This window comes from Coregonus clupeaformis, unplaced genomic scaffold (genome assembly GCF_020615455.1).
Source record: "Coregonus clupeaformis isolate EN_2021a unplaced genomic scaffold, ASM2061545v1 scaf1638, whole genome shotgun sequence".
NCBI classification, from domain to species: domain Eukaryota; kingdom Metazoa; phylum Chordata; class Actinopteri; order Salmoniformes; family Salmonidae; genus Coregonus; species Coregonus clupeaformis.
Genome location: NW_025535092.1, coordinates 1 through 23,706, shown reverse-complemented (window position 1 = coordinate 23,706; position 23,706 = coordinate 1). Strand labels below are relative to the sequence as shown.

The 23,706-nt window shown below is 45.6% G+C and overlaps 1 protein-coding gene across 2 annotated transcripts in view; it reads left to right on the top strand.

Moving 5' to 3' along the window:
* Nucleotides 1-15,444, top strand: part of LOC121544910 (intraflagellar transport protein 43 homolog A) — a 29,170-nt gene extending 13,726 nt beyond the window's left edge. For both annotated transcript variants that reach the window (XM_041855152.1, XM_041855151.1), the window contains 6 exons: nucleotides 7,210-7,248; nucleotides 8,101-8,147; nucleotides 13,426-13,498; nucleotides 14,507-14,582; nucleotides 14,774-14,836; nucleotides 15,149-15,444. In XM_041855152.1, coding sequence (XP_041711086.1) covers nucleotides 7,210-7,248; nucleotides 8,101-8,147; nucleotides 13,426-13,498; nucleotides 14,507-14,582; nucleotides 14,774-14,836; nucleotides 15,149-15,259 — 409 coding nt within the window. In that variant the 3' untranslated portion in view covers nucleotides 15,260-15,444. The remainder of the gene's footprint in view (nucleotides 1-7,209; nucleotides 7,249-8,100; nucleotides 8,148-13,425; nucleotides 13,499-14,506; nucleotides 14,583-14,773; nucleotides 14,837-15,148) is intronic.
* The last annotated feature ends 8,262 nt before the right edge of the window (nucleotides 15,445-23,706 follow it).

Here is a 23,706-nt window from a genome sequence, read left to right as displayed (position 1 = left end):
AGCACGCTGGTAGATTCCACCAAGCCACGGATGTGCCCCCGAGACAACTGCTCAGTCCACAGACACCACACAAAAATAAAACATTTAACCCTGCCCAACGTATTCTAAAACATAACACGTCACTAAGCCTATCAGGGGAAAAGGCTATAGCTCCGGGTAGCAAATGTCACTACCCTATCCAAATCTCCCACTGAGGTACACAGCCGATTGTACTCACCTCCTCAGACCGATGTCCCAACAGCGAGTAAAGCAAGAGTTTCCAGGCTGGGCAGGGCCTGGAAACTAACCAATGTACTCTCTCCAACGCAGTACACAAACCAAAAAACCAAAGGCAACCAATACTGGGCCTATCAAACAAACTAACAAACTATACAAACAAAGCACCTACATAATTTAACATTAACTCCACGTTTTCTCCCAAACACAACACGTTCAAGATCCCGGACGAGCCCCCACTTGTCACGAACCGGCTCAAAGTTCGTAACAAAAGGGAGACAACGTGGAGACAAGGAATACCAAAATATATATTTATTAACTAAAGTAAACTAAGTATAATTAACAATGGTGTGTGTAATCAGTAGTGTGAGTGTTTTGCTTGCATAAATGTAATAATGCAAGGTGTTGAAAGGTGCCAAAGCAAACAACCAAAAAGCCACAAAAATACCACAACAAAAATCAATCAAGGTGTCTGCATGGAGAGAGTCTCCTCAATGAATGTGGAAGAGGTCCATTTATCCTGGGACACATCCAAGCCTAGGTGTTTCCCATGTAGCTGACGACCCTCCCAACTCCGCCCACCGGCATCCTAATAAGGAAACAAGAGCAAAGAGAGAGAATACGGCAGACAGAGTGGGAGGGTCGTCACAGTACATTCAATTTGCACTAAACGCTTTCTAGCTAACTAGCTAGATTATTTACATCCACTGGGTTTCACATATGACAGCCTGGTTTGCTGGTTTGCTCAGAAGTCCCTAAAACATTAAACAACACAATTTACAATTAATACAAATGTCAAACGGCCATATAGCAAGCTAAATGTATAGCTAGTTGGCTAATGTTAGCGAGTCAGCTAGCTTGTTAAATAGCGATTTTGGTAAATTAACTTTATGACAAAAAAATATACATAATCGTTTGTCTCTACATTAAGCAACATATTCCTCTTAACTGTCAATTTTTTTTCATTATTTGATTTGCTTCGTTTGGAAGGCCAATTATAGTGCTGAAAAGGCACTACCCATTGCTCAAAGTTGAATTGGAACACCACCTCGACTCGATGCGGCTCGCGGAATCGCCCAAAACGGTGTGGGGGGGGTATTGGGATTGAGCCTTACATTACTGTACGTCTCCCTACAGTGGGGAGAACAAGTATTTGATACACTGCCGATTTTGCAGGTTTTCCTACTTACAAAGCATGTAGAGGTCTGTCATTTTTATCATAGGTACACTTCAACTGTGAGAGACGGAATCTAAAACAAAAATCCAGAAAATCACATTGTATGATTTTTAAGTAATGAATTTGCATTTTATTGCATGACATAAGTATTTGATCACCTACCAACCAGTAAGAATTCCGGCTCTCACAGACCTGTTAGTTTTTCTTTAAGAAGCCCTCCTGTTCTCCACTCATTACCTATATTAACTGCACCTGTTTGAACTCGTTACCTGTGTAAAAGACACCTGTCCACACACTCAATCAAACAGACTCCAACCTCTCCACAATGGCCAAGATCAGAGAGCTGTGTAAGGACATCAGGGATAAAATTGTAGACCTGCACAAGGCTGGGATGGGCTACAGGACAATAGGCAAGCAGCTTGGTGAGAAGGCAACAACTGTTGGCGCAATTATTAGAAAATTGAAGAAGTTCAAGATGACGGTCAATCACACTCGGTCTGGGGCTCCATGCAAGATCTCACCATGTGGGGCATCAATGATCATGAGGAAGGTGAGGGATCAGCCCAGAACTACACGGCAGGACCTGGTCAATGACCTGAAGAGAGCTGGGACCACAGTCTCAAAGAAAACCATTAGTAACACACTACGCCGTCATGGATTAAAATCCTGCAGCGCACGCAAGGTCCCCCTGCTCAAGCCAGCGCATGTCCAGGCCCGTCTGCAGCTTGCCAATGACCATCTGGATGATCCAGAGGAGGAATGGGAGAAGGTCATGTGGTCTGATGAGACAAAAATAGAGCTTTTTGGTCTAAACTCCACTCGCCATGTTTGGAGGAAGAAGAAGGATGAGTACAACTGCAAGAACACCATCCCAACCGTGAAGCATGGAGCTGGAAACATCATTCTTTGGGGATGCTTTTCTGCAAAGGGGACAGGACGACTGCACCGTATTGAGGGGAGGATGGATGGGGCCATGTATCGCGAGATCTTGGCCAACAACCTCCTTCCCTCAGTAAGAGCATTGAAGATGGGTCGTGGCTGGGTCTTCCAGCAAGACAACGAATCGAAACACACAGCCAGGGCAACTAAGGAGTGGCTCCGTAAGAAGCATCTCAAGGTCCTGGAGTGGCCTAGCCAGTCTCCAGACCTGAACCCAATAGAAAATCTTTGGAGGGAGCTGAAAGTCTGTATTGCCCAGCGACAGACCCGAAACCTGAAGGATCTGGAGAAGGTCTGTATGGAGGAGTGGGCCAAAATCCCTGCTGCAGTGTGTGCAAACCTGGTCAAGACCTACAGGAAACGTATGATCTCTGTAATTGCAAACAAAGGTTTCTGTACCAAATATTAAGTTCTGCTTTTCTGATGTATCAAATACTTATGTCATGCAATAAAATGCAAATGAATTACTTAAAAATCATACAATGTGATTTTCTGGATTTTTGTTTTAGATTCCGCCTCTCACTGTTGAAGTGTACCTATGATAAAAATTACAGACCTCTACATGCTTTGTAAGTAGGAAAACCTGCAAAATCGGCAGTGTATCAAATACTTGTTCTCCCCACTGTATGTGCTGTCAGTGTGACTGTAGTCAGACTATGGAACTGGCTCTGCACTCTTCCAGATGTCTCCATCCATCACTCTACTCCAGTCTATGTGGGGAGGAGAGCCGGGGAGATGCATACATCTATACATTGAAGTGAACAAGCTGATTCAATTGGGTTTATTTGCATGGTTATTATTTATTCGCAGAGCCAGTTCTAAGTAAAGACAACCGCAAACTCCATATATCTTTCTCACTCTGGGAAGGTCAGAGTATCGCTTCCTTGCGTTAGAGTATCTAGTCTTGATTCCTGCGTTCAGAGAGATTGGAATACCGGAGGTGTTAAGGGTTTCTCACGTGCATTGATCCTCTCTGAAACAAAGTAAGTAATGGGCCCCCCTGGAACCGGCAAGGACTTTTCCCTTCAATGTCAACCCTCATGCTCAATCACCTCCTCCCACTAATCCCATCCCAGAAATCCCAGGATTTGTCGATCTATCACTCCTAATTGACACTAAATGATCTGTCAGTTTATTGATGAACCTTTGAAGCCGGGTTGTCACAATATATTTTATCCCTAACAACTTTTTCCAGACAGTTTTACCATGTCTATCGCTTCAGCCTACATGAGTCTTAATCAAGGGGCCTGTAATGTGTCTTAAGCGTCGCCAGCCCCACCCCCGGCGCCAGGCACACAGGACAGGACACAGTCCAAGGGCAGCAAGGTGGGGTCCCTCAGCCCTGCCCTCTCTGATCTCTCTGACCATCAGGGCAGACTCCAGAGTTGATCACGTTGCTTCTGTTGCTATTGTTGTCGGATAGACAGGGTGGGTTATGGTGGGTCGGACTGAGGTATTTTTTTTTATTTGTCTCAACAAAAAGATCAACGAAGGCTGTATAAATAAATTGTACATTTACATTTTAGTCATTTAGCAGACGCTCTTATCCAGAGCGACTTACAGTTAGTGAGTGCATACATGTTTTTGTTTTTTTCATAAACAAAGGCTAAATAAACAAATGCATAATACAGCAGAGATCAGGTCCCACAGCAGTGAAGTGTCCCTAGCGTAGTTGGTTGTGGTGTAGACTAGAGGGTGGATGAGGACCAAGTGTGAAGCTCTGCTGAGTCTGTTTCCGCTCCCCTCCAGGCGAGGCCCTAAGGCAAGGGGGTCCAGGGGGTTGGCTCGGGGGCATGTCTGCTTTGTTTCTGCCTCCCCTGAGCTCTGTCTGGACCCTGGCCAGTGTCTGCCATCTACACCACTGGTCCCCTGCTCCTCGACGGAGGAGCCCTTAACACTCCTATGGCCCTGTGGTGGCTTCAACCCCTATTTTAGAGAGGGGAGCCTCCAGAGATTAGTGAATGGATTATTCATAAAGTACAATTTACAAACATACATAATGTCATTTAATTGTCTTATTCAGGTTATTGATACACACTAATAAGGAATAATAAGACATATTTGTAGGGCAACATTCTCTTGCCATAAATAGCTATTTTCAGTCCAGAGAAAATTACAGTATGTGTTTTCTTCAAAACCAGTAGGGGGCACTCCTCAACCAATAGAACCTATTTAAAAAAAAAGTTGTCTTCATAGCCAAAAATCCACAGACTGTCTTGATCTAAAATGTAAAGATTCTGAAAATAGCCAGCAGGAGAGGAACAACAGAGAATACATTTTACATTTACATTTTAGTCATTTAGTAGACACTCTTATCCAGAGCGACTTACAGTTAGTGAGTGCATACATTATTTTTTTCTTTCCCCCCGTGGGAATCGAACCCACAACCCTGGCGTTGCAAACGCCATGCTCTACCAACTGAGCTACATCCCTGCCGGCCATTCCCTCCCCTACCCGACGCTGGGCCAATTGTGCGCCGCCCCATGGGTCTCCCGGTCGCGACCGGCTACGACAGAGCCTGGATTCGAACCAGGATCTCTAGTGGCACAGCTTAGACCACTGCGCCACTCGGGAGGTACAACCTAGGACAGGGATGGGCAACTTTGATGGGGGTTGGGGACACAAAAAATCTGAACTCATCATGAGGGGCCGCAGTGGCTCGCGGGGCTGCGTACCCACATCTACAGTGAGGGAAAAAAGTATTTGATCCCCTGCTGATTTTGTACGTTTGCCCACTGACAAAGAAATGATCAGTCTATAATTTTAATGGTAGGTTTATTTGAACAGTGAGAGACAGAATAACAACAAATAAATCCAGAAAAACGCATGTCAAAAATGTTATAAATTGATTTGCATTTTAATGAGGGGAATAAGTATTTGACCCCTCTGCAAAACATTACTTAGTACTTGGTGGCAAAACCCTTGTTGGCAATCACAGAGGTCAGACGTTTCTTGTAGTTGGCCACCAGGTTTGCACACATCTCAGGAGGGATTTTGTCCCACTCCTCTTTGCAGATCTTCTCCAAGTCATTAAGGTTTCGAGGCTGACGTTTGGAACTCGAACCTTTAGCTCCCTCCACAGATTTTCTATGGGATTAAGGTCTGGAGACTGGCTAGGCCACTCCAGGACCTTAATGTGCTTCTTCTTGAGCCACTCCTTTGTTGCCTTGGCTGTGTGTTTTGGATCATTGTCATGCTGGAATACCCATCCATGACCCATTTTCAATGCCCTGGCTGAGGGAAGGTTCTCACCCAAGATTTGACGGTACATGGCTCCGTCCATCGTCCCTTTAATGCGGTGAAGTTGTGCTGTCCCCTTAGCAGAAAAACACCCACAAAGCATAATGGTTCCACCTCCATGTTTGACGTTGGGGATGGTGTTCTTGGGGTCATAGGCAGCATTCCTCCTCCTCCAAACACGGCGAGTTGAGTTGATGCCAAAGAGCTCCATTTTGGTCTCATCTGACCACAACACTTTCACCCAGTTCTCCTCTGAATCATTCAGATGTTCATTGGCAAACTTCAGACGTATATGTGCTTTCTTGAGCAGGGGGACCTTGCAGGCGCTGCAGGATTTCAGTCCTTCACGGCGTAGTGTGTTACCAATTGTTTTCTTGGTGACTATGGTCCCAGCTGCCTTGAGATCATTGACAAGATCCTCCCGTGTAGTTCTGGGCTGATTCCTCACCATTCTCATGATCATTGCAACTCCACGAGGTGAGATCTTGCATGGAGCCCCAGGCCGAGAGAGATTGACAGTTCTTTTGTGTTTCTTCCATTTGCGAATAATCGCTCCAACTGTTGGCACCTTCTCACCAAGCTGCTTGGCGATGGTCTTGTAGCCCATTCCAGCCTTGTGTAGGTCTACAGTCTTGTCCCTGACATCCTTGGAGATCTCTTTGGTCTTGGCCACGGTGGAGAGTTTGGAATCTGATTGATTTATTGCTTCTGTGGACAGGTGTCTTTTATACAGGTAACAAGCTGAGATTAGGAGCACTCCCTTTAAGAGTGTGCTCCTAATCTCAGCTCGTTACCTGTATAAAAGACACCTGGGAGCCAGAAATCTTTCTGATTGAGAGGTGGTCAAATACTTATTTCCCTCATTAAAATGCAAATCAATTTATAACATTTTTGACATGTGTTTTTCTGGATTTTTGTTGTTGTTATTCTGTCTCTCACTGTTCAAATAAACCTACCATTAAAATTATAGACTGATCATTTCTTTGTCAGTGGGCAAACGTACAATATCAGCAGGGGATCAAATACTTTTTTCCCTCACTGTATACTTACACATGCAGTTAGAGCTCTAGCCTTTTAGGAGCCCTAAGTGAAATTTGATTTGCATTCCTGATAATACACTGGTGTCCCCCGTGGAACGGCTCGTACATAAAGCATCCTCCATTCTGGCTGCGAAGGCATCATTTTCCACCTTAACTAGCCTTGACTGAACGCGGTGTGAACTATCCGAAGTTATCTGAAAATTGTTTTATTAAGACAGTACTCATATTTTCCATGTTTCCATAAAGTTGTGCCTTTGCAGCCTGAATCTGCCTAGGCTGATTTTTGTTTAAATGTTTTATTTTTGGGAAATTGATCCGCGGGCCTACGAAAGAGGGGCTGCCAGTTGCCCATCCCTCACCTAGGCCTTAGGAGGCTCAAATCTGACAGAGCAACTAGCCTACATCAGAAACCATTAGTGCTTTAAAGATTAATCTTTCAAATAGAAATAGAACAACTGTTCAATAAGAGAATTGGTCATTGGTTTGTCTGTTAAATTTTAATAGATTTTAGTCATTTTATTTATGTGGCACAAAAGTATTTTGTCTGTGTTCCTTTGTTGCATAGTCTATCAACTATGTTCACTTTTCGTTCCTTAGGTCTGGAAGAAGACCTGACATGGTGGAGGACGTGGAAGAGTAAGTTCACATAGTCTCGTCTTTTCACTCTGAATTATTTCCCTCAGTTGTTGATTAAATGAAATAACTATTTTGTTTAAAAAATACAGGAATTGAAATTGGGCCAATTTAAATGTTTGTTTGTGCCCGATGCTCTGATTTGGAAATTGCTGTACTTGGTTGCAACTAATCCTCGCCTTCCAAGAACAATCACTTGACATGATTAAAAGCCAGTGTGACTGAGTTGTCATCACTTTTATTGTTGTTGGGAGCCAAGTTAGCCTGTTATTTTAGTTCTTCCATGTTGCCAACTTTCATATTATTTATTGAATAGACAGTAGTGAGATGGAAGGAGACTAGAGGACATGGTGTGTTTTACTCATCACAGCTGGAGCCCCATGCTTAAATAGCAGTGTTGAGACACAGGCTTTGAAAGAAACACAGGCAGCGCTACAAAATAGTCCCTTGATCTATGCTCTTTTCACCAACAGCCCATCTCAGTTCCATTTAAATGTATTTACTGCCTCCGTTGTGTTTTTGATTAATTCTTAGAGGGATACTGTTGAGTTCACTGAAGCCCTGGGCTGCTCACAGAGACAGTCAGGCAGGCAGTCCCACTGATGCTGCTGTGTCTGTGGAGCCTTTCGGCAGTGTATTGATGCTGCTGTATTGTAGAAACAGTCCCAGTCAGCCTGTAGCAGACAGACAGAGGCAGAGCAAGCCTCCTATCAGGCTGATCTAGAACCTCACTCAGCCCACAGAAAGAGGCCCATCATCAAAGCACAACAGCACAGTCTAAGTCTGGCTCCCTGTGATGACCTCACTGCTGAAAGCCTTCAATAATTCATACTCTTCCACTTCCTGTTTCTGCAGCCGACGCCTTCGACCACAAACCCCCCAGGGCTCGGATGATGAAGGAGGTGAGAGCACCCTTGTATCCCAGTCCCACGTCTCCTCTGGCGGGCAGAGCCAAGTCCTCCAGTCCCTCCACAGCACATTCATCCAAAATAGAGCAGATAAGCAGCCTTTCGGCTCATCCCTTTCTCTGACACTCCCAACATATTTATTCTCAGTGCTAGTGAGGAGTCATCTGTAGCAACTCTGCTTCTGACCACCTACTGTGAGACACCCATAACTAACCAGAGCACACAATTGTTTATAGATGAAAGTGAAAGGTGAAAATGTTCATTTGGTAAGTTTAGAGAACTGTAGCTGATCACTGGTTATCCCCTCATTCAATCACATCACATCACACACCGTTCATAACAGACCTCAAATACAGTATTCACGAAATTAATTATCCTATTCATTGGCTGAAGTGTGGCAGGATTTAAGTGGCTCTTCCCTTTGAGCGTTTCACACACACACACACACACACACACACACACACATCTACATGCCGGGGCAGGTGCTGCAGAGCGTTGATCCAGCAGGAACACTCAACGCTAGCCTCTTTGACTCGGTCACCTCAGGGCCTGGCACGCCGCATCACAAACAATGTCAGAGTAGAGGGAGGACATTTCAACAAAGCACAGCCTGGGATAATTGTTCCATTTTTCTGAGCAAAGCACCAGGGGAAATAAGGATGAAATTGCCTTAGCAAAGATAGGAGTGGTGAGCCCCTGATTATTTAAGGAGTTATATTATATACATGCCAATGACAATGGCTGGGCTGGCTGGCGTTGTATAAGGACATATTCTTTGAGGTATTAAGCTGACATATTGATGAGGAACAGAAGCACTGTGTCTGCAGCTGTAGTTACTACTGCCATACTTGATGAAACACCTACCCACCATTGTAGCCCTCTTCTGTGGATTTATATGCTTAGAATCCTAATCAAAGTCTATTTATACGTTTCATCTTCTAGATGTTGTACGTTTAGATATTATGAACTTCATTACTGGAATTAGATTTACAAAATAATGTAAACATTCTACATCTTCTTTTAGTTTTATAGCCACTTTGTTTTTACAAAGTCTTTTTAATTTTTCATTGTTCTTCTGTTTTGTTTTTACGATTATAACAAATGGTAATAAACGTACATCCTGTTTTTGACAATGCTTTTAAGTTGCTCACAATATAACACACACACAGTCATAATCACATTCTTACACACACACTAGCTGAAAGGGTCAGTTGTGTGGAGACCCCAGTGGTACAGTTCTTACCCAGCAAATGCAGCTGGAAAGATTATTCCTCAGTGGAGGGAGACCTCTTAATACAGTGCCGGCGGCTGAGGCAGTGGAAATTGCAGTGCTGAGGGTTAGTGAGATAGCCCCTCCGATCTTGATTGTGTCCCCTACCCTATCCCTTATGTCCAATGGCTAGAAGCAGAGAGAGAGAGAGAGGGCTAGCCCTTTCCCCCCTCTCCCCCTTGGCTGGCCTTCAGTCCCCTGCCAGTCACATTACAAAGAACTCCCATTACAAACACACTAATCTGTTCTCAATCTGTTTCTTCTCTCTCTCTCTCGCTCTCTCTCGCTCTCTCTCTCTTTCTCTCTCTCTCTCTCTCTCTCTCTCTCTCTCTCTCTCTCTCTCTCTCTCTCTCTCTCTCTCTCTCTCTCTCTCTCTCTCTCTCTCTCTCTCTCTCTCTCTCTCTCTCTCTCTCTCTCTCTCTCTCTCTCTCTCTCTCTCTCTCTCTCTCTCTCTCTCTCTCTCTCTCTCTCTTTTTCTCTCTCTGTCAGTGATCTCCTGAATATTGTCCCATAAGCTTTTCAAATGTAGTCTGTGCCTAGGTAATCATCCCATAGCCTCCCTGCTTAGATTATAGCAGCCGTGCCTGGTGATGTGTGGAGGTGTCCCCAAAGTCGCTGACTGCGGCATGCCTGCTGGGAGTATGTCTACATTCACAGCAAATTATCCCCTTTTGATATTTACATGCTTCAGTGAGGAAACTCGCCATGACCGTGTAATAAGGATACGCTTTGCCCAGTCGCCGCTAGACAAAGCAACCTTGATAGATGTCCAGGCTGGTATGGGGAAGGGAGGAAATGTATCAGGTAATGTGTGCCAGCAGTGCTGGGAACAGACAGCTCCTTCTGATGGAGTTGTCCTTTCCTTCAGAAAAACACCAGCTTGTTTACAGCTCCTATTAATACCCTCTTGACCTCCAGTAATAGGTTGAATTAGAAGCTCATTTTAAAATGTTGTAAACTTTTTCAGTTAATAATGGAGTTTGGGTAACAGCCAGCGTCATAACACGTTATGACACGATCATAAACATGTCATAACAGCTGACATAATTTGTCATAACCTATTATAATATAGTCATAACACTGTCATGACACATATATTTAGACCTGTTTTGACATATATTGCTTTATTTTATGGTTGGTTTTCTGACACTTATGTAAGAGTGTAAAAGCCCACAAAAGTTACAACGGTAGTTATTTTATGGCTGGTTATGACACCTACATAAGAGTGTCAAAACCTATCACACAAGGCAAAACATTCCATTACACCATAGCCTTTGTGTCAACAATATGTTTATGTTATAAGTCGCTCTGGATAAGAGCGTCTGCTAAATGACGTAAATGTAAATGTAAATATTTTTTATTGACCATATTCAATTATCATTGTAATTGTGCACATATTGATGTCAAACATGCACCTGCCCCAATGCTCTGTTGCTGATGACTGGGATGAATGCAGGAGCAGATTTCAGGAGCAGGACAAGACACCCTCTTATTGACTGATGACTGATATAAGAGCATGTATGTGGTAGGCCTATCTCACTTATATGATTATGATGGTCATAATGCTTCTTGACAGTGTCATAAAGTGTATTTTCTTAGTCAAAGTAAAGTGACAAAGGATGGTCATAATGCTTCTTGATAGTGTCATAAAACTTATTTTCTACAAGTCATTTGAAATATGATGAAAAAAACATGACTAAAGAATTAAATACAACAATAACAAAGGATTTAAGAAATACACTTTCAAACGAAAGCAAACTTCTTGACAGGGAAAAAACAAATTTGAAAATACTCTTATGTAGGTGTCATAACCAGCCATAAAATAACGCAATATATGTAACAACAGGTGTAGATATATGGGTCATGACTGTGTTATGACCGTATTATGACAGGTTATGACAAGTTATGTCAGCTGTTATGACATTCTGACATGGTTAGGACTGTGTCATAACGTGTTATGACACTGGGTGTCAAGTAAAGTGCTACCAGAGTTTGCATATAGAGAACCTACCCCTCGCTGGTTCACGTTGAACTCTCGTAGAATAGTGTTGTTAGTGCATTATTGGCCGAGATGGAGTGGGAAACAACCCAGGAAGCTATTTGCAAAGAGCTGGACAGCGAGGCTTTTTGATGTCATTGCGCTAAGACCATTAAATTTGATTGGGGGTCCGGGGGGGACGGATTCTGCTGAACGCTGTGCTTTGTAAATGAGAGGACAAAGTGTCACCGGGGCCTCATGAATATGAAATACCCGCGCATGCATTTATTTGGATATCAGAAACACAGATGAATCTTGTCAGCAGCTAAACGAGTGTGGCATTTTAAATTTGGTTTAATTAAAAAAGAGAACGGAATGAGCTATCAACTGATGATGATGTTTGTTATCTGTGCAAAGTTGCTGGGATTTGACCAGGTTCTTTTCTGTTTCCTTCAACTGAAGAATCCTTTAATAACCTTAATCATTTAGCTCATTCTATGAACATAAATAACTTCCTTTTTGAGTATTTTTATTTTGTCTTTGCTGAAATATTTGCTATTTGCTTAACCGTAATGAGAATAGTAGAGACTAACCCTCTGAGAACATCTTTATTTTGCAACCACCAGTGTATTTTCTGAGAAGTATTTTGAAGGTATAGTGACACAGATCTACAGATATGTCCTCCAATCAGATCGTGCCTCCCATCTCCTGGCCTCTATCTTGCTCCTCTATTGACTTTCCCCTCAGGGTGCAGCGCTGTGTTCAGAGATTACTGACATTCCTGCTCTCGCTCTCCCTCCCACTCCCCTGCTCTCTCCCAGCCTCTCCACTGACACCTAGCACACTGTCTGTCTGGAGGAAGTCAGAAGGAAATGTAGCTGCACTTTTCAATTGCCTTCAACCAAAACCAGTATCGAAAAAAGAAGCAAAACAACAGAAAATCAGACCTCCTCTGAGTGCACGTGGGTTTTTTGCTCATTTAGAGTTGTTACATGGAAACAAGGATTAGATAGATTTCTGTGACTTTGATGATGACAGGCAAAGCTCTTAATTGCAAAGTTTACACAGGTATGAATTTATCGTTTTCAGTTGTGTAAGTAGGGGAGACCTACCTTCCCTCAAAGATGATGTAATATACTTGTAGTTCATCTATTTCATATGTTGTCATGTTTGTTTCTAACATGGCATAATGAATGTATTAATTTCATATGAATTATACAGGTACATTTAAGTGTCTTCAACATTTCCTCACAGTCTGTCTGTCTGACTCCCCCCTCCCTTCTCCCACTCTAACAAAAGTCCATCTGAAATGCTGTAAAAGTTCGCCCTGTCCTTCTTGGGAGCGGAGCCATCCTCTGTCCTGTTGCGTTTTGCCAATTAAAGTGAGTTCCCACTGTTTGAGCAGCGGGCTGGCGGCTCCTGGCACCGCAGCCCCTGCCAGGCCGCACCGTGACTTCCGACCCCACACAGATGGGCCCGACAGCAAATACTCTTGCAAAAGGCTGGATGCCGCCCCGGTCCGAGTGGCAGAGTGGTCACGGAGGTCGGCCTGCCGGCCACCACGGGTCCTGGGGGTGGGCGGCACTGACAGGGCCCAAATGCTGGGGTAGCGGGGGGTGCTTTCCGGGGAGCCCCTGGCCAGCGCCCCTCTCGCAGCAGGAAGAGCTGCTGCCTGGCCTCCTGAATATTCATGGCCGCCTGGCTATTGTGACAGGGCAGCTCTACGGAGGATGTAGGGAGAGAGAGGGAGAGGGAGGGGATGAATCAGGTGCCAATTTACTCTCAGGGACACTCACACATACACATACACATACACACACAAACACACACAAACTGTCATACCAAACACAAAGCAGACTGTATCTTTGAAATGAGTGTTTCTGTAATATATGTCCAATTTTTAATGTGATTGTCCACTATTGCATCTCAGTTAACACTTTAGATGTAGAGATTGAGTGACTAAATAATGGAGAGGGTGACATTGATGAGATATTGATATGTCCTGGATGTATGTTGTGTTTTAGATATACCAGTGATCCCAGACCTTGAGGAAGTACAAGAGGAAGACCTTACCATGCAAGTTGCTGCTCCTCCAAGGTACTGTAAACAACATCACACTCCCCTTTAGTTGACCCCAGTTACTCTAACTGGCATCCCATCACTCCATTTTCAGAGTTGATGAAGTGTATCCTTTTGGTCTGTCTTGTGAATACAGACATGCCTGCTCACCCTCACACACACTGTCTCTGGCTGCATAACTGTTCATGTCTCTGAAGTGACCTAATAGGACCTGACAGCTGAGTTGAGATACCTCTGGAGGGTTACAGACACAGCCCATCCTCAGAGCCATGTACATTACCTGGCCTACATTTTAACATCAAGGAGAGTTAAAGATAATAATACACCGGTCTTAGATGGTGACTTGACTGTTACCTTGCCTCCTCTCATCATGGTATTGAAGGTATCGTCTTGGCATATTGGGCCGTTATGCAAAATAACAGTTGAGGTGTGATTTATGCACGGCTGTTAGCGGGGCCCTTACTAACGGGGCCTTTTGATTTACAGGGCGGTGAGAGACACGCCGACATGTATCCGCTATGTAGTGCGGCTATGACAGCGGCGGGGGGTTATTAGGCTGGGGCCCGCTCTCTGTGTGAGATAATATCCACATTGAACTTCTTGAGGGGGCAATGTAGCGTGTAATGTGCAGTAAGTAGGACTGGCATGCACTGCTAGGTCCTGGTCACTTTCAGAGCCCTCCTCTTAATTCCGACTACAGATAAGCAGCTGGGTTTCAATTTGAGGCGGTTACCACTTGGAGCCCATCTCCTGATCTCTCTGTTCTTTAATGAACTCTCCGTGCCCTGTGAGCACTACCCTAAACTTCTGAGAAGCTATCTGTCTCACAGAGTGATACTTGCAAGTTGTACTGTACTATTATACAGTTTGTCGATTGGTCTGGTGATATCTAACTGATGCAGGTATTGACTACTGTATTTGAATAGACAGCCTCTAATCAGGCTAATGAGGAAAAGCATGTCAACATTTAGTATAGCAAATCTACTATGGGATTTTTGTTTACTTAGTGTTTGTCCTTCTCCCCAGCATCCAGGTGAACCGGGTAATGACATACAGAGATCTGGACAACGACCTCATGAAGTACTCTGCCTTCCAGACCCTGGTAAGACAACTCATATGGGCCCCACACACACAGCCAGGTTTCAACTGTTCTTTTTTTTTTTTTGTAATAGATTACCTAGCCTCCCTTTTAAGGAGGTCATTTTAGGATACATCCAATATCAATCCCCTCTGTCTGAGGAGTGTGTTTCTGCAAGCTCAGGGTGTTCTCATAAGGTATCTGCCTCTCCCTAGGATGGGGAGATTGACTTGAAGATCCTCACCAAGGTTTTAGCTCCGGAGCAGGAGGTGAGGGAGGTGAGTGAGTTTTTCGTAAATATAGCTGCTGTGTTCCCTGTGAGGGGGTGTCCAGCTGTTTCTGAAGCACCAGGGGAGGTCGCCTCCCAGCCTCCCAGCTAATCAAGATTTATGATGTGTGCATTAACACGCTGTACTATCGTTCTCTCACCTTCCCTGGGATGTTCGCTCTGTGTTGCTCTCCTTCTCCCCCTCAATTATTTTCCTCTATTTCTTCTTTCTCTCTCTTCTTCTACATCTGCTCTTCCTCCCTCTTTTCCCCTCTTATCGCTCTCTCTCTCTCTCTCTCTCTCTCTCTCTCTCTCTCCTCAGGAGGACGTGGGTTGGGACTGGGATCATCTGTTTACAGAGGTGTCCTCAGAGCTGCTGACGGAATGGGATCAAGGAGAGAAGGAGGAGCAGGTTCCGCTGTCTGTGTTATGATGACGAGCCTCCCTAGGATGGGATAGGGTGGACCAGGACACCCCCTCTGGGACCTGGGTGGGTGCATGTCAATGCTCCGTCGAAACATAGGGACCATCAAATATACGTAGCTTGCCTCATATTGTTGTTCATATTCCAAATTCAGTGCAAAATGTATTTATTTTTTCTAATAAATTTAAACAAACCAAATGTTTTGGTATATTTATTGTGAAATGAATTGCTGTAATTTTTATAGTAGGTTGCAAATTAATTATCTCCTCTAAGACATAGTAAGACATAGAAGTTTAACGACGTGTGTGGTTTTTCACTGCAGTGCCATCTGTTTGAATCTACCAAAACTGCTAAAAGACAACTCACTTTTGTTTAAAAATGCTGAATGCCTAAATTATCTGATACAGATCAAAATGCCCTCTCGTCTTCCGCCTGCATTATCTACCCCCCTACAACCTCAGTCAGATACAAGTCCAAGGTTGATAATCACCTAAGCTGAAATCCACTTCATTGTGGTCAAATTAACATTCTTCATTAAAGCCCACAACCTTATTGTTATTGACTCTGCCATTGACTTTATCTTCCAGCTCTTCGACAAATGCGGCCCCCTTCTTCACTATTATCTCAAATGCATTTAACACACTTCCTATTTACACCTGGGGGATTAGCATACATTATATAAGGAAGAAATCTTCCTCCTTGGCAGATGGCTGGAGGTGTCCAGGTACATGCTCTCTCCAAACTTACATAACAACCATGCATCAAACCCAAACAACAGGGCCTTAGGAGAGGCGGTAATACTATATATGCCTATGGGCATGAACATGAGTCCAATTCAACATAATACAGATTATTGGTAGCGAAGAAGCCATCAGTGGAGTATGTCCTCTGCTCTTTACCTTTTTATATGTAAAGATGGAATCATTTATAGCTAATATCCTCTCACTGTCATAGTTTGCACACAAATGTTTAGTATGTATCAGTGTGTGTTTATGCCTTATCTCCACTTAGATTAGTCTTTGGTTCATGTGTGTGAATAAAGACGCAGGCCTCCAAAGCCACACGGAGGCTATTGGGAAAACAGGTTTAACATTTACAGACTATGATTAGGTTTATTTCTCCCTGAAGCAGAGCGAGGTCTCGTGACAGTTCGGGATACACGCCAACGGCCTGGAGGACACACAATCTACGCAGCTCACAGCTCAATTATCTCCAGTCACACATAGATAACCATTCAGCCAGTCATTTGGTAGGCCTCAAATCAGTCTTCATGGGTATTACAGATGGAGGGGATGTTCAGAATGACTGTAACGAGTGGTCAGCCTTCCTCCCTCTTCCATCCCTCTCTTCTATCTCGCTCTCTCTTTCCCTCACTCTCTCTCTCTCCAACACTTACACACACTTACAGTCTCTCCACAATTGGCTTATTTAGCCAGCCTTAATGAATTCTGCCCATATGCCCCGAGCAGCTGCCGCGTTGCCCCTTCCTCCCACCCCCGCGGAGCTGCGAAGTGCCCAGCCATGTAGAGACAACCTCTAGCTGTCTCTCTGGAGATGGCCGCGCCTGCCAGTCCTCTGCTGGCGCCGGGCCGCTGGCGTTTGAGGTGGACGGCTTACGGGCGGAGGACCCAGATTAGGGCGCAGTGATCACAGGTTGTGGCCTGTCTCAGACGATTGGCCGGAACACCAGTGGATCATAGTGGGGATTAGAGAGGGAGAGGAGACACTGTTTGGCATGTGCCTGCATTCAGCTCCTCAAAGTGACCTCTCTCTGTCCCTCATCCTCTCCTCTTTCCGCTCTCGTGCTCCCCCTCCCTCTCTCTTTCTCTCCATCTCTCTTCCGCTCTCTTATATCCTGATGCTGCAGCAAGGCTCAGAATGACCTCTCAGTAGCTGGGCGCACTGAATTTAATCACGTCAAACCAACTGTAACACATACGTTATTTCTACGAAGAGAGATGGCCCTTGCTCCTAGAGCTCCTCACAGTGTAGATGTATTTAGCTACAGATGAACACTGTGTCACGGAGAGGTGAGCAGAGACTTCTTTGTGTGCCTCTGATCGAACGTAGGGAGCTATTTTAGGAGGATTAGGTCTCATTTGGGTTGAGGTCATCTTTTGGTAACAGTGATTTATTTTGTAGTGGGATCCTCTGACCTCATTAGTACAGAAAAAAATACAGTATTTAATGTGGAATATGATATCCTTATTCAGCTGAGTGGAATAAATAACTGTTTATTTTTTTATTTTTTTTGGGGGGGGTAAATAAAGAACTGTTAGTTTGAACTCACTGTCAGGATCCCATATAAAATGTAAATATGCATCAGTTTTTATGTAAAAGTGACGTTCTCATCCGGTATTTATTTAGTAGACTTGCTTCTCATGTGAATTATTACTGGTTATTTTTTATGGACGTTTTCTCATATTTGAAGTCCATCTAGAACCTTGAGAGTCCAATCTGGGCCAGCGGACTAAGACCAGTTCTCAGGCCGCTGAGTTTACTGCGTCCTTTATATGGGTTATTATTGGATCCCTGTGTGGAAATGACTTTTCAGAAACAAACGGGGGAAGTAATACCATTTTAATAAAACCGGACCAAGGCCTCCTAAAAAATGTATTTTCCTGCTCTGGGTTGATGGGCTTGTCTTAATGTATTTTGATACAGGGCGCTAATTGGAAGAAGGAATAGAGGTAATAGGCTTCCAACTCCCCCTAATATGCTGTGGTGTTGACTGAAGTTTATACATCTTATCTGGTCTCAATATCTGCCTTCCATATGGCCCAAAAGCAATATGTTGATGTGTAATTAAAGTGTTAAGAAAATGAGGAGATGTGAAGATAGCCAGGGCCTTCAGCCAGGGCCCCTCACACACAGAGTGACGGGTGAGGACAGACATGCCAAAGCTCACGGGATATTAAGACCTGACCTGCTCGTTCCACCAGGGGCCAGGCGCCTGGCCTGTCACAGGTCTTCAGTCAGTCACTGGCCTGATCAGGGCTTTACAAGCTGAGTCAGGTGCCATGAACCAAGCCAAGCCTGGATGTCCAGCATCTCTGATGAGTGATCTGGTTTGATTATTCCAGAGATGCAGTAAATAAATCATCAGACCCTGGGTCTGTTCATTATTAAGCTTTGTAGGCTTCTCTATGTAGGATGAAACATTAGCAATGTTTTAACTCTAGGGCAAATGTCCACCACACTACATACGTTCTGTTTACATGGGCAAGCTGAATTTATATTTTATATGGTTGAAATAAATGCATGTGCAAACATATTCAAATGGTTTCAGTGCACTTTGAAAATGACTTGAAAAAGGAGAGCTGTTTAGCCCATGTATTAATTTGCCACAAAGACTGGATGATATTTCAAGTTTGAAAGAGAAATCCCTGTCATAGAACTGAGGCAGGCAGATCAATATCATTCTTTGATCAAAAGGGGATTTGCATTTGAAAGTAATAGATTAAACAGATGTTTTATTTTCCATGAGATATGCTGCACCTTTATCCTGCGGAACCACAGGGGCCTGTTGGGGGGAGGGGCTCTCCTGACCACATTAGAGACAAAGGCTTTACATTTAAGAGTCCAAAGTTGTCTGAGTTGGTGTTTTCAGTTTCGACAGTGATGTTTTTTCCCTGCTTTTGTTAATATTCTATCGCTCTTGGTCCTTTTTTGTTTACCCCAGGTGGGCTTGGACATTAAATGACTGGGACGGTGGCAGCTTGGAATGCCCCTGGGCATTTTACAGGTGTCATGTTGTCAAAGGGCTTGGGAGTCGGGAGTGGGAGGGGGAGTGAGAGGGGCGGGTGGCGTTTATGGGAGGTTTTTTTTCAAGTACAAACCAAACGAGAAAAAAGCCGCTGTCCTTTTTGTAACGCGGAGATTGGCTGAATTCATTATGGTTATTTTCTCTTTCTCCTCATATTTTTGGGGAATGGGTTGGAGGGGAGGTTGGGGTTGGATAATGGGTTGGGGTTGGAGGGGAGGTTGGGGAATGGGTTGGAGTTGGAGGGGAGGTTGGGGTTGGGGAATGGGTTGAGGTTGGGGAATGGGTTGGGGTTGGGGAATGGGTTGGGGTTGGAGGGGAGGTTGGGGAATGGGTTGGAGTTGGAGGGGAGGTTGGGGTTGGGGAATGGGTTGAGGTTGGGGAATGGGTTGGGGTTGGGGAATGGGTTGGGGTTGGAGGAGGTTGGGGAATGGGTTGGAGTTGGAGGGAGGTTGGGGTTGGGGGAATGGGTTGAGGTTGGGGAATGGGTTGGGGTTGGAGGGGAGGTTGGGGCTGGGGTTGGAGAATGGGTTGGGGTTGGAGTGGAGGTTGGGGTTGGGGAATGGGTTGGGGTTGGAGAATGGGTTGGGGTTGGAGGGGAGGTTGGGGTTGGGGGTGGGGAATGGGTTGGGGTTGGAGGGGAGGTTGGGGTTGGAGTTGGAGGAGGTTGGGGTTGGGGAATGGGTTGGGGAATGGGTTGGAGGAGGTTGGGGTTGGGGAATGAGTTGGGGTTGGAGGAGGTTGGGGTTGGGGTTGCTGTTGGGGATTGGGTTGGGGTTAGAGGGGAGGTTGGGGTTGGGGAATGGGTTGGGGGTTGGGGAATGGGTTGGGGTTGGGGAATGGGTTGGGGTTGGAGGGGGGTTGGGGTTGGAGTTGGGGTTGGGGTTGGAGGAGGTTGGGGTTGGGGAACGGGTTGGGGTTGGAGGGGGTTGGGGAATGTGTTGGGGTTGGAGGGGAGGTTGGAGTTGGGGTTGGAGGGTGGGTTGGGGAATGGGTTGGGGTTGGAGGGAGGTTGGGGAATGGGTTGGAGGGGAGGTTGGGGTTGGGGATTGGGTTGGGGTTAGATAGGAGGTTGGGGTTGGGGTTGGGGATTGGGTTGGGGTTAGAGAGGAGGTTGGGGTTGGGGAATGGGTTGGGGTTGGAGGGAGGTTGGGGTTGGGGAATGGGTTGGAGGAGGTTGGGGTTGGGGATTGGGTTGGGGTTAGAGAGGAGGTTGGGGTTGGGGATTGGGTTGGGGTTAGAGAGGAGGTTGGGGTTGGGGTTGGGGATTGGGTTGGGGTTAGAGAGGATGTTGGGGTTGGGGATTGGGATTGGGTTGGGGTTAGAGAGGAGGTTGGGGTTGGGGAATGGGTTGGGGTTGGAGGGGAACATCAATTACAGTCAGGGTCCACATTTGTCATGTATTTTATTATTTCCTCTCTTCTCCTCTCAGTCCAGGACATGAGGCCCTTCATTTTTCACATGAGTGGTTTTCTTATCATTGTGGGCCCTCTCTACTGGCCTACGAGTGACTTAAAGGCAATAAAACACAAAACATTCTGTAAAACACGGGCGACACTCGTTGTGGAGGCCCCACAATGCCTCTCTGGGAAATTATGATAATAACTCAGCGGCGGTCAGAGAGGCCGGGGCGCTGGGGGGACCGGGGGGCAGGGGACAGGGTTCACTGAGGCCTTGTAGACAGGGACAGGTCAAGGTGGGCGACTCAGCCGCGTGGTTCGACGGCACCCCCCTATAAACCCTCTCCATCACTGAGAACACTGGCTGCAGCCATGTGTGACCTGCAGCAGAACCTGTTTGTCTTGTAGCTGTTGGCGATAAAGAAGGGGCTGATGGAAGGGAGAGTGGTAGTGTGGGCTGGGCCCCGTGGTGGTGGCGAGGTCAGCTAGAGAGCTTATCATCACCAGCAGTGGAAAACACCTGAGTCAACAGGCAGACAGTTTGCCCTCAAAGGGGCAAAACATTTTTTGGGGGTTATTGTACTTTGATCTTGGTACTTCATATTATTTGCCATACCTCATGCTTCATGTGTTATATCCAATTCAGTCCTCAGTCAGAGTCATCTGTCAGTAACCTCTCTTCTTTCATTGTCAGGGGCGGACTGGCCATCTGGCATATCTGGCAAATGCCAGAAGGGCTGGTCCATTCTTTGCCTAGTGGGCCTGTCTAACATGGGTTTTTTTTTGCACAAAAGTGTCATTATCTGGCTAAAAATGGGGGCCTCAAGGAATAAAATGGGCTGGTGTGGGGGCCTCAAAGGGAAAAAATTAGCCAGAGCCAATTTCTGGTCCCAGTCCGCTCCCGTTCACGATAAAGCCTGCTTTGTCAGAAAATCTGGATCTAAAGAGATGTGAAATGTACTGTAGTGTAGTGGACATGTCTTTGGTTAGCGAGGGGGAGGATGTGGTCCTGTTACCTCAGCACAGACGGTGTCTAAGTGAGGAGGAGCAAGGACAGGAAGAGAGTGCAGAGTGTGGGCTCCACCACTGAGGTGCTGACAGGGGGGAGAGAGTGGGGCTGAGATCACACCTGCTGCAGCCCAGCACCTCCCCAGCAGGGCTCCACTGGAGGCCCAGGCTTCTTCTGGCATTTGTGACGGGGGTTAGTTAGGATAGTGCTAGCCCCATTCTCCTTGCCTTTCTGTGGAAGAGAGGAGAGAGAGGAGAGCTGGAGGCTCCATCTGCTGAGAGCCTATGGTGGTCTCAGCGGCCCGTCGTGGGAGGGGGGCACCAGGCCTCAGTGATTCTGCCGTGGGGGTCTCACAGTGGCAGACCACACCGCGCTGCACCCCATGCCACATGCCAGCTGGCCAGGACGTTTCCTTTTACCTTTTATACAGAGACTAATGACCACCACACACACATACACAGCCTCAGTCCACACACACTACTAGGTAAAGCATGAAGGAGAGAGAGAGAGTTTGGGGGGAATTAGTTGGTTCAAAGTTAAGGGAGACACACATGCCAAAGAGTCAAGTGGTTATAGTATGATGAGGACTGTGTTCTGCTGTGTGATTTGGACAGTAAAGGCAGCTCACACAATCATCATGTTAAGGTATGCGAGGGACATCTGAATATGCACAGCCCTCCAGCTACACCCTGTTGGGGGCTACTGTACTGTCTGTCTCTGAGGTGGTACCTACAATCCAGAGGTTACTTCACAGACCCCTCTGAGAGCCCACTGGGCATGCTCAAATCCACCGTACTGGCAGAAGCCGTTTGAGCCCAATAACCAGGCTCAGAATCACAGTGGGAGACCGCTGACTCCACTTTGTAGGATGGGGTTCAGAGTCTGACGGTTCCCTCTAAGTCTGTCACGTCATAGACCTCCTGCCTGCTCCTCAAGCCCCTGGAGCTCAACCCAGTACACCCCACATAGCCTGTGAAGCTCAATGATATACAGAACACAACTATCTGTGAACATAGCACATGATCACTGTGTGGAAATACTGAAGACCTTATTGTAATCCTTGGCACAGGAGGTCTTTTTACTACGACGAAGCTACTTCATCTCAGTCCACTTAATTAATTAGGCTGTTATACCCTTGTGCTGAGATCTGGGGCTAACATACTGTATATAGATGTCTGCTGGGAGTCTCTGGAATGTTGTATGAACTGACAGTGTCAAGGTGCCACACCCCCTCCCAACCAACCTGAGTCTCCTTGTTCCTGAACATGAACATTTATCATATTTGTTAAATTACAGATACTGGACTAAAGCAGTGGCTTTGAGTTTGGTGTCTCCACATTCAAGGACAATATCAAGGTAACTGTTTGTCCTCTTGTATCCCATCCGTCCCCTTCATTCTATATCTCATTGTCTATGCCAGCCGCCAGTGCTGTCTTTCTACCAAGCTTACATTTCTCAGGATCTCCTCTTTCGATCAAATCACAAATATTTTTAGCATCCAGCACTAGATCATTTCAAATGCCTCGCTATCTCATTTGATGTCTACCCCCTAACATCCACAGCAACACATGCATTTATATATATTAAATAAATAAATATATAAAAGCAGGAGAGGCGTAATGTGACATTGACCGTTATTCCTTTGTCCCACGCAGAAAGATCTAACAGGTCATGCAGTGACGCAGAGCCATTGGTAGCCCAGCCCTCGCTGGTCCACTGGAATGACTTAGCTTCATCTACAAACTCGCAATAAATATCTTGCCGTCATTTATTTTAATTCACTCCTTTCTTGCTCAGACGGAATGGATTCTTAACCTTGTAGGACAAGGACACCCGCATGCTGGCTGCATTGCCTTAGCTGCTAAATTATTCTTTATTCTTCTGGGGGAATAAAATAGGAGTCCAGCAGAGTAGCTCAAACTGTCAGCTCCAATGAAAAGCTTGCTTGAAAACGTTCGCTGTACCCCTGGACAAGGTAAAGAGGGGGAGACAGTGAAAGACATAGTGGGAGAGGTGGGGGAATGATAGAGGGAGGGAGAGAGAGAGAGAGAGAGAGAGAAGCCCCCAGAGTGATTTATTTGCCAAATCAGGACACAATGAGTCGATTATGAGTCCTCTAATAAGAGAGAGTGTTTGGGGACCCACTAATTGGGCATGATTGAGTTGCAGTCTGGGAGCCGGTCGAAAAGGGAACCTGGTCGGCGGCTGTCATGCAATCATCAGCTAATCAGAGCTTTGAAATTAAAACTGTGTGTTTGGGGTAGAGGAGGGGATAATGGCAGGC